Source organism: Dama dama, chromosome 11 (assembly GCF_033118175.1).
Source record: "Dama dama isolate Ldn47 chromosome 11, ASM3311817v1, whole genome shotgun sequence".
Taxonomy (NCBI): Eukaryota; Metazoa; Chordata; class Mammalia; order Artiodactyla; family Cervidae; genus Dama; species Dama dama.
Genome location: NC_083691.1, coordinates 78,967,810 through 78,982,033, shown reverse-complemented (window position 1 = coordinate 78,982,033; position 14,224 = coordinate 78,967,810). Strand labels below are relative to the sequence as shown.

The 14,224-nt window shown below is 40.0% G+C and overlaps 1 protein-coding gene and 1 long non-coding RNA gene across 5 annotated transcripts in view; both read left to right on the top strand.

Moving 5' to 3' along the window:
- Positions 1-1,355, top strand: part of LOC133064971 (uncharacterized) — a 71,372-nt gene extending 70,017 nt beyond the window's left edge. For all 4 annotated transcript variants that reach the window (XR_009694795.1, XR_009694794.1, XR_009694792.1 and 1 more), the window contains one exon: positions 826-1,355. This is a non-coding gene — a long non-coding RNA (uncharacterized LOC133064971). The remainder of the gene's footprint in view (positions 1-825) is intronic.
- Positions 1,356-4,286: 2,931 nt separating this feature from the next.
- The window catches only part of EML4 (EMAP like 4), a 151,976-nt gene continuing 142,038 nt past the window's right edge, over positions 4,287-14,224 (top strand). Inside the window, exon 1 of the mRNA XM_061155528.1 lies at positions 4,287-4,553. Coding sequence (XP_061011511.1) covers positions 4,529-4,553 — 25 coding nt within the window. The 5' untranslated portion in view covers positions 4,287-4,528. The remainder of the gene's footprint in view (positions 4,554-14,224) is intronic.

The window sequence follows — 14,224 nt, the reverse complement described above, 5'->3', positions numbered from 1 at the left end:
TTCATTTTTCTGTCCGTTTTATTTGCTTTTAATAAACTTCTGGTTGACTTTACTAATTAGGATAAGCATTAATTTCTTTTGTAAAAATGTAAGTAACTAAAACAGAGGCAGAGGAATTCCCTGCTGGTTCAGTGGTTAGGGCTCTGTACTCTCACTGCCGAGGGTTCGGGTTCAGTCCCTCCCTGGTAGGGGAACAACAACAAAAACAGAACAAAAAGCAGAAACAGATTTATCAAGAAATTAATGAAACTTAAGTTCTAAGGGTCTCTGCTAAGGTTCCAGAAAGTGTCTTTCCACTGCACCCTCCCCTTCATCACATTTCCCTTCATGTCAGTTTGTGTTGGAGTGACCCTGGATATTCTGGATATCTGGCTAAGGGAAAGCTGAATTGGGGATACATTTAATTTCGGGCTTAATGAAACATACTTACATGGGTTACAGTCCCATTTAATTCAGTTATTGCTGGCTTTCCTTGTTTAGCAACAGATTCCAGGATGGAATCTATGGCCCTTTGCACTGATTCACTTGGCATCCTGTCATGGAGGTTACAGGGCTAGAGGTCATAATGTGGTATTAACACATGGTTGGCACTGGAAGTATGTGGGTAGTGTGGGAGAAACAAGGTTTGAAACATAAAGAGCCAGAAGTTAGTCCAGGGGAAATTCTTCTAATCATCAGACATGTACAAATTGTAAGCGGAGAATCTGGTTCTCATTGATGTCAAACCAAAATGGAAGTTCTTTTCTGTTAGAAATATACTCAATAACGCAGTGTTTTATTTTTTAATTCATCATACATTTTATTTCTTTTCTTGTTTTTTTAAAGGGTAATCACATGAAAAGGGATCAATCAGAATTCCTGCAGCAGTATTACAGCCTGTTCCATATGTGTGAGATGGTTTTTTATGCATCCCAGCTGTCCATAATAAAGACTGATTGATGAACAATGATGCCAGAGGAAAAACTACATTTCTTTTGTCCTCTCTATTAAAAAGTTATTTAAAAATCACAATCATATTCATAACACTGATCTTACAGGCTTACCGTGACAATGAAATGAGGTCAGGCATACAAATACAAAGTACTTGGGTACAAAACCTATATAGCAGGTTCCCATATAGCAGGATCATGTAACAGGCTCATATGATCCCAGTAAATAACACCCATTAAGAAAAAAAAATCACTGTCATATGAAGAGGTAATCAAAGAATATACAACCAAGAAATTTAGTAAACATGTATTGGAGGTATGCTGGATATTTAATTAGATGTCATATTTCTCAATTTTATAATGTTTATGGTATTTGCAGTCTTCTTAAAAGTGTATAATCTATTGTGATTACTTTTCTTAGTCTAAATAAATACTCGATTTAACCTAATTTTGTATCTGTATGGTTTCTATTAGCTTTTTTTTTTTTTTTTTGGCTGCATCACATGGCATGAGGGATCTTAGTTCCCTGATCAGGAACTGTACTTGCATCCCTTGCATTGGAAGTGCAGAGTCTTAACCACTGGACCACCAGGGAAGTCCCTATCTTAGTTTTTCTTAAAGGGGCCTCATAAATAGAAAATGCATCAGGCCCCCATAAAACATGGATCCTTCTCTGAATTAAAAATATACATTTACTTGCTGTATGTCAGTTATATCTCAATAAAACTGGGAGAAAAAATGATTATTATTATTTTTTGAATTTAGCAGTTTCTTAAAAAAATGGAGTGTACAGCTACCATTCAACCAAATAATCCAATTCCTGGGTATTTATCCCAGAGAAATGAAAAGTATGTTCACAAAAAAATATGTATACATGAACATTAATAGCAACTCTCTCTATATAACAGCCTCAAATTGGAAGCATCCCAACTGCCTTCAACAGATGAATGGTCAAACAGTGATAATCCCAACCATGGAATTCTCAGCAATAAAAACAGCAAACTCTTAATACTCACAACGACCTGGATAAATCTCCAGAGAATTATGCTGAGTGAGAAAAGCCAATCCCAAATCATTACATATTACATGATTCCATTGAAATGCCCTATTTATAGAAATGGATTACAGATTAGTGGTTGCCAGGAGTGAAGAAGTAGATGATATCAGGAGGAAAATGGGTGTTTTTATAAAAGGCAATTTGGATCCTCATGCTCATGGAAATTATACAAATGTTTTGTATCTCCACTGTATCAGTATCAATATCTTGGTTGTGATATTGTACTATAGTTTTGTAAGATATCACTATTGCAAGGAACCTGGGTAAAGGATATTCTAACAAGTACATGTGAATCTACAGTTATTTAAAAATAAAAAGTTTTTTTTAATGTGTATATATACCAGTATACAAGTTCTTATTCTTTTAATGGACTTAAAGCAGAAAGTTTTGCATACAGGCACAGAAGAGCAGCTGTCAGAAGTAAGCATGTCTCAAATATTAAGCAATTAAGACTTCACAGAATCATACAGATATGAAAATGCCCAGAGCAAAGGAAACACTGGGTAAATAATTTCTAACAAAGAGGAAACCTCAGACACCATTTTGTCTGTAACCTGAATTTATCTTGGCTGCTTTATGGCCCTTTTCCCCATAGCATGGTATTCAGAAGACACACAGGTCTGATATCCAAAAAAGAAATTTAAAGTAATTTAGACTTTCAGGGAAGATTTATAAAGAGACATCAAAGGTGAAAAGTACTACAAGACTTTGACAAAATGTTTAAACAGTCCTTTCAACCATCCAATTCCTCCAAGTTTCTCTCATTATGACAGTTGCTATTTCATTTTCCTCATCTTATTTCTTATCTTCCTCTCTCCTGCAACTGACTAAAAGGACTGGTGGTTGTTTAGTCCTTAAGTCATGTTTGACTCTTGCCACCCTGTGGACTGTAGCCCATCAGGCTCTGCTGTCCATGGTGTTTCCCAGGCCAGAATACTAGAGTGGGTTGCCATTTCCTTCTGCAGGGATGGCAGATCCAGGGATGGAACCAGAGTCTCCTACATTGGCAGGCAGATTCTTTACCTCTGAGGCATCACGAACTTCTGTATTATCACTCTTAATCTCTTCTAAGCCAGCTCTTTATTATTATATAGATCAATTTAGTTCCTGGGTACCTTATATTTCTCCTCTGTAACTAGTCCCCTGATCCATACAACATAGTCCCAAGAGGGACTTGGGAAACCACTGGAAGGTCTTTAGAAGGATGGAGAATACAGGTGTGTGGGAGTGAGGATGAAAAAGGTTTAGATGTTTTGGTTACCTGTCCAGTCTTCCATTTACAATTGAATAAAATGAGGCCCAAGCGAGTTTAGTGACTTGATAACTCACCTCTTGAGTCACATGGAATTGGGCCTGGAACTCAGGATTACTTCAACCCTTTGTTATAGTTCCCTAGTAGGCAATCCTATGATTTGTCCTGTCAGGGGTGGCTTTGCATCCCTGGTGGAAAACAACAGGAGGGGGGAATTAGTACTAGTTTTGCTTTTACCAGGCTCCATGACCTGGCGCTGCGGCTGCTGCTAAGTCGCTTCAGTTGGGTCCGACTCCGTGCGACCCCATAGGCGGCAGCCCGCCAGGCTCCCCCGTCCCTGGGATTGTCCAGGCAAGAACACTGGAGTGGGTTGTCATTTCCTTCTCCTGACCTTGCGCAGGTTACGTCTTTTCTAAGGCTCAGTGTCCTCCCTAAAGCGGAGGCAAGATGCAGGTTTGGGCCCTGTCCAGTACTAACATTCCTTGCTTCTGGAACATCCTGGGCCCTGCCCTGCTGTGGGCCTTGGGCTGTGGAGTGATGGTCTTGAGCTAGTCAAGAAGACGTACCCTCATCTCTGTCCCTCAGCCTACTGGGGCAAAGGAAGAACCCGCGGAGACTGGATCCTCCCCCGACTTGGTTGCCTCTTTAGTGTGCTAACACAGTTGGAGTGGCCATCTCCTGTCAGAGGAGCTCCAGACTTGAGCTCCGAAGGGTCTCTCCGGACTTCCTAGGCGCTGCGAAGCAAGGAATCTTTAGAAGTTCAGGAGCATCCCAGGCTGGAGGTCTCCCCTTATCCCCACTTACTCGGGACCAGTTTCAAGTCCCAAGTCCTAGGCTCTTAGGAAGCCCACCGCGCAAGCGCAGTCACCCGCCCCCCGCGAGGGGGCCGGAATCCGAGGCTAAGGCAAGGTGAGAGGGAAGGGTCCGCGAGACCCCGCCTCCGGGTCGTCACGTGGGAGGCGGGGTCGGAAGCGTGACGGCGTGCGCGGGGGCGGAGCCACCGCTGCGCGCGGGCGCGGGGGCGGGGCGCGGCGCGGCGCTCACGGCTGCTGTCTGGGAGGGAGGCAGGGCAGGCGGCGGAGCGGCGCGGCTCTCAACCTGACGGGGAAGTGGTCCCGGCGGCCGCGGCTGACTGCCCCGGGGCGCACGGGCCGACGGACTACGGAGGCGGGAGCCGAGCCGCGCGTCCGAGAGAGCGAGCGGGTCAGGCTCAGCGTCGGCCACCCTAGTCGGTCCGCTGAATGAAGTGCCCGCCCCGCTGAGCCCGGAGCCCGGCGCTTTCCCCGCAAGATGGACGGTTTCGCCGGCAGCCTCGGTGAGTGCGGCTGGGAGTCCTTCCTCTCCTGCGCAGGGTGGGAACCTTGTTCCCTGCACACGCAGCCCGGGCCTGCTCTCCACCCTGCCCCTCGGGATGGCAGCAGTTCCACTGCACATGTTCCCCTCGAGCCCGCCGCCCCTCTCCGGGCTCCGGTGAACTCAGAACCCCTCCCCCATGCCAGCCCTCCTCAGCAAGACCCTCCTTTCCTCCCAGCGTCCCCGTCAGTGCGGGGCGCTTCTTCCCCGAAATGGGAACCCTTTCTTTCATAGAGGTCGCCCTAAAGCTGGTGCGGCACCACCCGCCCCCCCCCCCCCCCCCCCCCCCGGTACACTCAACGGTTCCCCCCACCTTCAAGGTTAGGACACCTCTTTCTCAAACCTGAATCTCTTCTGGGTACAACACTCCCCCCCCCCCCCCCCCCCCCCGGCTCACAAACCGAGGTCTCTTTCAGGGTGGGGACATCCCTTACCCACGCACAGGCTCCCTTTTAGGGAAGGGACCCCCATTCCCTCCCTCCCTCTTCAAGCCTTCACTTTAAATTTGGAGTCGTCTTTTAAGTATCTCTTCGAGTAACTGACAACTTCCCCTCACTCCCTCCACTTGTGGTGGAGAGATCCAGTAGCACTGAAGCATCATTTTCCTAATACAGGAAAGGAAGAGGTGCATCTGTGTTGGGGGACCCTCTTTAAGAGAGGAGTGAAAGCAGAAGTCTGCCTGCTGGTTCTGCAAGCATGCTGGGGAGAAGTAATCCTGCCCCATGAATCCATAGGAAAGGGGGCCTCTGTCAGGGAAAGAAGGGATTCTCCATTTTTGGAATATGTTGTCTTTGTGGAATGGAGAAAGGGAAATAGGCTAAAGTATTGTTTCAGTGTTCCCTTTCACAGTGTTTCCCGAATAAAGGTAGTAAATTTTGTAACTGGTTACGAGAATCAGAACTCGTGGCTGGTACTCAGAGCCATATAATCTGTGTCTGGAATTACTATTCTTTGAGGCTATTGGAATCTGGTTACTGTAAAGATTGAGCTCAACTGTTACGATGGTGAGAGAAACAGTTTCTGCTTTGGCTGATACTGCAGTTATGTGATACCTACGGTTGGATTGGTATATTGAGTATTTGATGCCTTTCCTTGCATTTCTTGATAATAAATTCCTAGTTGGTTAATGTTCATGGATCAGTGCATGATCTGGCCATAGGCCATTGTTTATTCAAACGTGTTGAGATCAACTTTTTTTTTTAATATAAAATAAAAAAATATATTTAAGAGCAGTGGACCCACTACAGGTATTAAATAGTAAAAACCGTAATTTTGGCTATGACTTTATTTGGGAAGAACACATACACTTTCTTTGGGAAACACACACTAGAGAGTGGAAATCCTAAAATAGGAGGCAATTGAGTGTTACTCTTTCCTTCCCAAAGGCACCTGTTGTCCATTATCTAACCTTTCATGTCTTATAATTCCTTTCATAGTGAAGTTGTTTCATTCTTGGGCTCGTTTTAAAGAGGTATCAGCTTTTCACTGCCTTTTTTTTTTTAAGCTATATGCCTGTGTCTGGATTTATTCCCTAATCATATTGGACTGAAAGACTTGTCCTTTATGTTCACAAAGAGGTGATCATAATACTTGGGCAAAAAACTTGAGTGTTGGGGGATGTTGTGGGGCTGAGGTATCTGCACTGTTCGCTCCTCAGCCTGTAGGAATGGTGGGATCACTGCTCAAATTAGAATCAGCTTTTACTTCTGGCTGTTGGTTTGTGGACTTCGAAAGCTTGCCAAAACTTCGTCTTCTGTAAGTGTTTTGTGGGAGTCGTTCTCACTAATTGGGTGCACTTAAACGTTTATTTTGAAAGTGGATATGCATTTTTAAACAACTGTCCCTTCTTATCCTGTTCATAAGGTAACTGATAGTAGAGACTGAAAGAGAAATTTTAGTTGGGGCTCCCACTTTTTATAAAGAATGTTATAACTGACTGTGATGTTGAATTTTTGTATTTATTTAGTAGTTTTTTTTATTCATTTGGTACCACCCTTGGGTAACACCTTGAGACTTTCCCCTTCTTTAAGTATGATATTGATCAGGAGCAGAAGAGATGCTTATATTTAAAGAGAGGAACCTATATCAGCTGGGAGGGAAAGAAATGGTTCCTGGCAGTATTTTTGGAGCTGCTCCTGATGAAGATACTTCTCAGCAGGAAATTTGTGCTTTCTCTTTCTGTCCCCCTTTGAAAGAGTAAAACTAGGCCCCATCTTAATTGAAACCTTAAAGGATTGTGAGTGGAGAAGGGTAAAGCTGGTATATTTTACTGGTAGTCTTTAAACATAGTTTTGCCCAACTCTTGCCAGATTGCTTGTTTCTATTCCCTTCAGTTCGTTAGTCTAGCACTTAAGAGTTACGTTGATCTTTGTTTTACCTTCAAGAGAGCCATGAATGTAAAGGCAAGCTCTTGTATTCTAGTAGATGTTTAAAAACTTTTTTTAACCAAACAAGAATTCAAAACATGTGAAGTTCTTCTGGGGTCATGAGTATTAAAGTATTTATTCTCAAGGAAGTGTATGTGTTTCATTTTATATACTGTATGGGTTCTTGAAAATAAAGAAAACTACATTTTTATAAGCAGAAAAGCTGAGTGCTTTGTTAACAGTGATTCTAGAGAAGCTGATTATTTAAGGGAATACTATGATGCATCATTTTGTTAAGTGAAAAACTTTAAAGATTCAGACTGTACCATTGATTGTTGAGTGTTTAGATAAGGAAAACACTTATGTGCATTTTATGAGATATCTAATGGCAATTAAAACTGTAATGATTTTGAAATCATTGAGAGGAATGTGAGGTGCTGGTCTGTGTTATACGTGCCATATTGAAATTGTATACCTGTTGTATTTCTTTTGTTTTGTCTATATGTTAAAAACAACGAAAGGATGCTTTTATTCTCTGCAGCTGATGAATTTCCGGCAGTTGGACTGGCAGGTGTTTGTAGTTTTTCCTTTAGGCATAGTATCTTTTGGTTCATAAATTATTGTAATACAAAAAAGCAGCACTTTAGAAGCAAGTTTTTTTTTTTAATTAGTGAGCGGGAAATACTAATTAATTGTCTTAGTGTCCTGCCTCCAAATCAGTATATATGAATATACACACACACCTGTACAAAACATGTATATAGTAAACATTTTAAATTTCAGGTTTATGTGCAGAAGTGGAAAATTGTTGACAGAGCTTTTCATGTTGATTTTCATAAGGCATAGGTTTGGTGCGTTTCATGCCTAGTTTTTTTAGCATCTCTTTTTCAAAATAAAGGTTTTAATTTTAAAACTTGTCTTGGAAATAGCCTCAAGTTTAGTCAGTGTTTATGCTTTAAAGAAAGCATATTGTTCACCATGCAGTTTTAACTTTTTTTGCTCCAAAGATTAAAAACAAAACTCCAAAACTTCTTTTTAAAGAAAAATTGTAATGAATTAAATTATATGGGTTAGTATAAGACATGTAACATTCTTCAGTGCAGTAATAATATGCTTCAGTTTATCAGGTACCTGAAGAAAACAATTTTTTAATATAATATTAGAACTTATCATTTCTCATCTCATATATACTCTTGCTTTCTTAAAGGAACAGTGTAGTATAAGATTTTTACATATTAAGTATTCTTTATTCATATAAAAATGTTTCTTATGTAGTAACATTACTTGTGGAATTTTTTCTTAGCTTTTAATTTATTGGCTGTCTCTTGAAGGCCTCGAGACAGGCTTACATTATAATATGACATGAGTAGTAACTCTTAAATGGTTACTTCAGCATCTATAACATGAGTTAGAGTATTTCTTTTTTTTTAATTTTTTTTATTAGTTGGAGGCTAATTACTTCACAGAGTATTTCTTAACATGTACCCATTTTGTGACATGCTTCTTGCCCTTCAGGAGCTTGCTACTGGTTTTAAATAGGTATCTAGAGGTGTTTAATCCTAAGTAAAGGACCAAAAGTGGGAGTTGAAGGGGAAGGCACCATTTAGAGTGCAGTGCTGTGTATCAAGCATGTAACTTCTAAGAGATGACATTTGGAGATTACTGAAATTATCCTCAATAGAGCGTGGCTTTTTAAAACCATGAAATAACTTATTTAGAAGTCCAAATATTAGGGAATGATAACTACTAGCTCTTTTTTTGCTTTGTATTTAAGCTTGAATAGCATGTAGGACAAGTACTGTGTTAATTTTATATATATGATGCTTATATATATATAGCATGTACAACTTCAGTGTTTGTTTATAAGAAATATTGCAGTAACATTTTGATTTAAAAATAGATGGATTCTAAAACTTCTTAAAAGTTTAAGGAGATAATCTACTTCCCAAATCTGTAGTATATTTTTACGTCTGTGTGTGATATCTTGGCCTGTAGTTGTAGCTGTCATAGACTATTATAATGCCTTAGCTTTGCATATTGCTTTATAGTTTACAAAACTTTATCTCATTTAATCTGCACCCTAACCTTGAGAGAGAAGAAATTATTTCCCCATTTTTAGATGAGGAAACTAAAGTTCAAGGAGTTTGCAATTTTTTGAAAAGACTTCAAATGCAGATTTTTCTTTTCCCTTTCTTCTTTTTCTAGGGTGGGGGTGTGGAGCCTGATTTGTAAGGTTTGTATCCAGTGAGAACACAATACAGAAGAAGGAAAAAAAATTTTTTTTTATTCCTAGTTTATTTGTATTCAGCTGACGTTAACATGTTGATATACACGTTTTTAGTCTTTTCCTGTGCTTTTTATACACAGTTAAAATTATACTATAGATATAATTTTGCATTCTGGTTTTCTCATTAGATCCTAACCATTTTTTTCACTTGAACTCAGATTTTTCTGATGGGACCCAGTGTTCTTTTCCTCATCCTATTACTGACTCTTCATAACCCACTTGCATGTCAACTCTAATGTACTTGGATCTGAACTGTTCTTCCTCTAAATCAACTTCGTAATTTTTCACTATAAGTATCACCCAGCCTTAAAATCTTAGAACCATGTTTGACTCTTGGCCTTTTTTGCCTACCACATTAAAATCTCTTCTAAGACTTACCAATTCTTGTCACCTTTTCACATTCCTTACTTTGCTTTTCTGACACCACAGTTGAAGGCCTTATTTTTCTGTGTTTGCATTATTGCATAGCCTGAAGAATCTCTACTTGTCTATAATTTGTTTTGTAAGGGGTTGGGCGGGGGGGACCTTTTCTAGATTGCTTCATTGCCTTAATGACTAAATTCAAGCACCTTAGCCTTGGTGTCAAGATCCTCCATTATCTCTTTCTACTGTCTTAATGTGATCTGGCCTTAAATGACCTATTTCTTTTTTCCCATATTTGATTGACAATTTTTCATCCCTGTGACTGTTCTGTCTTGAAGTACCCTTCAAGGCCCAACTCAGATATTGTTTCCTTTCTGAGCACTCTTCTTTCTTTGTTTTCTTTCATTCCCAACTCACAGTATCCACCCTCGAACTTTTAACACAGGAACGTTTTTAGGGCACTTAACCACAGAATATTTCTTCTCGAAAGGTAGAAGTAATTATTACAAGTCCTAAAATTACTGTAAGTCTTATTTCTACAGCCAGATTATAAACCCAGTGAAAGGCTGACACTCATGTGTTTTTGAAATCTCATAGCAGAGCAGGGGTGGTTTCATGATCCTGTGAAACTGGAGGGAAATTACTAGGGAACCAGTATATAACTGGCAACGTACAACCTTTGCTCTTACCATTATTTCTTTAAAAAGATGATAACTTGAAGGCCAAAAAATTACCATACACAATGTCAGAGTAGAATCCTTAAAAAAATTAAATAGCTCTTTATGTTCTTGTTTTTTTCTGTTCTTATTTCACCTGAAATACATGAAAACTTTCTCCCAACTTTGTTGAAAATTTAATAAAGAACCGTATTCCAGGTTTTCGGGTAGTGTTTTTCAAGTGGAGGTTTTGTGAATCACTTATTAAGGATTTAGAAGTCAGTTTATTGAGGGTCAAGATGAATATTTTAAAAAATGAGGGAGAGAAGGGAAGGGAAAAAAGATTATAAGATAATAGTGCTTTGCATAATATTGCTTCAAGAAATTTTCAATTTCATATAAATATGTTTGCCTTAGATTGCAGAATAAAATTTATTTTACTGGGGGTGGAAATTCAGATGAAAGATACATTTTTAGTGGCTGTTACTCCCTATCTTTGATCTGCAGTCAAATGCTCTACCCCTGAGCTATACCCCCACAGCCTTACTCCGTATCTTTGAAAGACTAGGCGGGACGGCTGACATATATGAAAATGTGGATGAACAATCAGAAGTAGTAGTTATAATGAATTGTGCTGTTTTTGAAAAGTTTTTCAGTTCAGTTGCTCAGTCATGTCCAACTCTTGACTCTAAATATAATGATTATACCGTAGTTATTATCAGTAGCAGCAGAAGTATATCTGTAGTTCTAGAATCAGTTCAGGCAAACTCCATATGTAGAAATGTGGTTTTATAAAACTGATAAGGTAGGGTATTATACTTACTTTGCAGAAGGATTAACCATATTGGTTTTTTTTTTTTTTCCCAGCTTTCTTGATGGATTTGTTTGTGTCTTGACTGTCTCTCCACTTCATTAGGTTTTCAGAATCTATCCAGTCTTTAAGGCATGGCTCAGGTACACTTGTCTTTTTCTGGAAGCTGTACCTGATTATTCTAGTCTTGCACTCAAACCATTGCCCTGTAGAGCTGCTAAGGTCAAGGAGACCAAGTACCTTAGGGATCTAGGAGTATAGCCAGAAGTTGTCTACTTAAACATTCATATGATTACTTTTCAGCCATTTTAATAAAGATTAGTTGAGACAGGAATCATTGATACATGCTAAATCTATGGGATATTTTTGATGAGAAACAGAATGTTTCAGTTCAATTCAGTCACTCAGTCATGTCCAACTCTTTGTGACCCCACGAACTGCAGCACGCCAGGCTTCCCTGTCCATCACCGACTCCCAGAGCTTACCCAAACTCATGTCCATAGAGTCAGTGATGCCGTCCAACCATCTCATCCTCTGTTGTCCCCTTCTCCCACCTTCAATCTTTCCCAGCATCACAGTCTTTTCCAGTGACTTAGTCCTTCGCATCATGTGGCCGAAGTATTGAAATTTCAGCTTCAGCATCAGCCCTTCCAGTGAATATTCAGGACTGATTTCCTTTAGGATGGACTGGTTGGATCTCCTTGCAGTCCAAGGGACTCGAGTCTTTTCCAACTCCACAGTTCAAAAGCGTCAATTCTTCAGTGCTCAGCTTTCTTTAATAGTCCAACTCTCACATCCATACATGACTACTAGAAAAACCATAGTTTTGACTAGACAGACCTTTGTTGGCAGAGTAGTCTCTGCTTTTTAATATGCTATCTAGGTTGGTCAAAACTTTCCTCCCAAGGAGTAAGTGTCTTTTAATTTCATGGCTGCAGTCACCATCTGTAGTGATTTTGGAGCCCCCAAAAATAAAGTCTCTCACTGTTTCCATTGTTTCCCCATCTATTTGCCATGAAGTGATGGGACCAGATGCCATGATCTTAGTTTTCTGAATGTTGAGTTTTAAGATTACTTTTTCACTCTCCTTTCACTTTCATCAAGAGGCTCTTTAGTTCTTCTTCACTTCTGCCATAAGGGTGGTGTCATCTGCATATCTAAGGTTATTGATATTTCTCTGGGCAGTCTTGATTCCAGCTTGTGCTTCATCCAGTCCGGCATTTTGCATGGTGTATTCTGCATAACAGTTAAATAAGCAGGGTGACATATACAGCCTTGATGTACTCCTTTCCGTATTTGGAACCAGTGTATTGTTCGCTGTCCAGTTCTAACTGTTGCTTCTTGACTTGCATACAGATTTCTTAAGAGGCAGGTAAGGTGGTCTGGTATTCCCATTTCTTTAAGAATTTTCTGCAGAATGTTTGCATCTCCCCATACATTGCATATTAGTTACAAAGGGAAAAAATAGTAACTCTATACAGTTATGAAATCAGACAGCATCTTGAGTGCGTGATCAAAATAAATAGCACCAGTGGTCTTTGTGTGCCTCTGAATGTGATGCCCTGCAGAAAGCACATCACTTAGGTAGTTCTCCAGGCAGGAATGCATAGCCTGGATGTAATCATGAGGCCTTATTGGACTTCAGTTGGGGAACATCCTATTTTATAAAAGAGTAGGGGGGAGACTCTGCTCTTCAATGTTAATGTTACAAAGACAAAGAAAGGCTGTGGAAGTGTTTCAGATTAAAGGATACTGAAGAGACATGACAGCTCTACGTGGTACCTGATCCTGGAATGGATCTTGTATTAGAGGGGAGGATGCTGTAAAGGATATTATTGGATCATTTGGCAAAATTGGAATATAGATGGTAGATAACATAAAGGTATGGCATCAGTGTTGAACTTTCTAAAGTTGGTAATCTAAGGTTCTATAAAATAATATTTTTATTCTTAGGAAATACATGCTGAACTTTTTTTAGGGATAAAGGGCCATGATACATAACTACTCTCAAATGGTTCTGAAAAAATTATGTATATATGTTTTATATATATATATACACGCACATATATAGCTGTACTTATGTGTGTATGTATTTGTGTTTGTACTAGAGAGGAGGAGGGAGGGTAGAAGGATGCTTCTGTGCAATAATGCAAATGAATAAAATGTTAACAGTAGATGAATTTGGTTCACACTGTATGGGTGCTTTGTACTGTTCTTGTTCTGACAGCTCTTCTGTAAGCTGGAAATTATTTTTAAATGAAAAGTTTTAAAAATATCATATGACTTTGCATTAAAGTCCATAATATAGGATTTTAAAAGTAAAGAAATATCACCTCTCCCAGAAAATTCCAGGCGAACTCTTGGGGTAAAACTGTGGCTCCAAGAATGTGTTCCATGTATATCATGTGGTTTCCTTTTATCCCTAGGCCTCAGTTTGAGAAACATGCCTCAGGGCCAGAGGCAGCTGCGGTTCAAATTTAGTCGGCAGACATGTTTTGTTTGGCCTTCTTGAGTGTGTTAAAAATTGGGAAATTTCACATAAAAATCTGCATCTTTGGTTTCTCTTGAAAAAAATGGAATGATTTTGCCACTGTCGACTTGCGTTGCAGATGATCTGTATACTCACTGAGTGGTGTGTCAGGTAAACTGCCTCAGCCCCTGCCTTATACCTAGCTTGTTTCAAGTATTTACCTTATTGCCTGGCACTTGCAGGCTGTGTTCACAGCCTTTATCTCAGGGATCCCCAAACTCTGGGCCGCTCACTGGTACCTTCTGTCAGATCAGCAACAACGTTAGATTAGAAATAAAGCTCAAGGACTTCCCTGGTGGTCCAGTGGCTAACACTCTGTACTCCCGATGCAGTGGGAACCAGATCCCGCGTGCCACAACTAAGACCTGGCATGGCCAAATAAATAACTTTCTTTTTTAATGCAATAAAGTGCACAGTAAATGTAAATGTGCTTGAATCATCCCAAAATCATCTCTCCCATCCCAGGTCCGTGGAAAAATTGTCTTCCACAAAATTGATCCCCCCAGAAAGTTGGGGACTGCTGCATCTTGCCCAGGAGGTGCTGGAGTATCTTCTTTGTGCTTGTAGTAATTTGAGAATTAAGTTGTTAAAATGATGCCCTGACACCTGCTAACATTCAA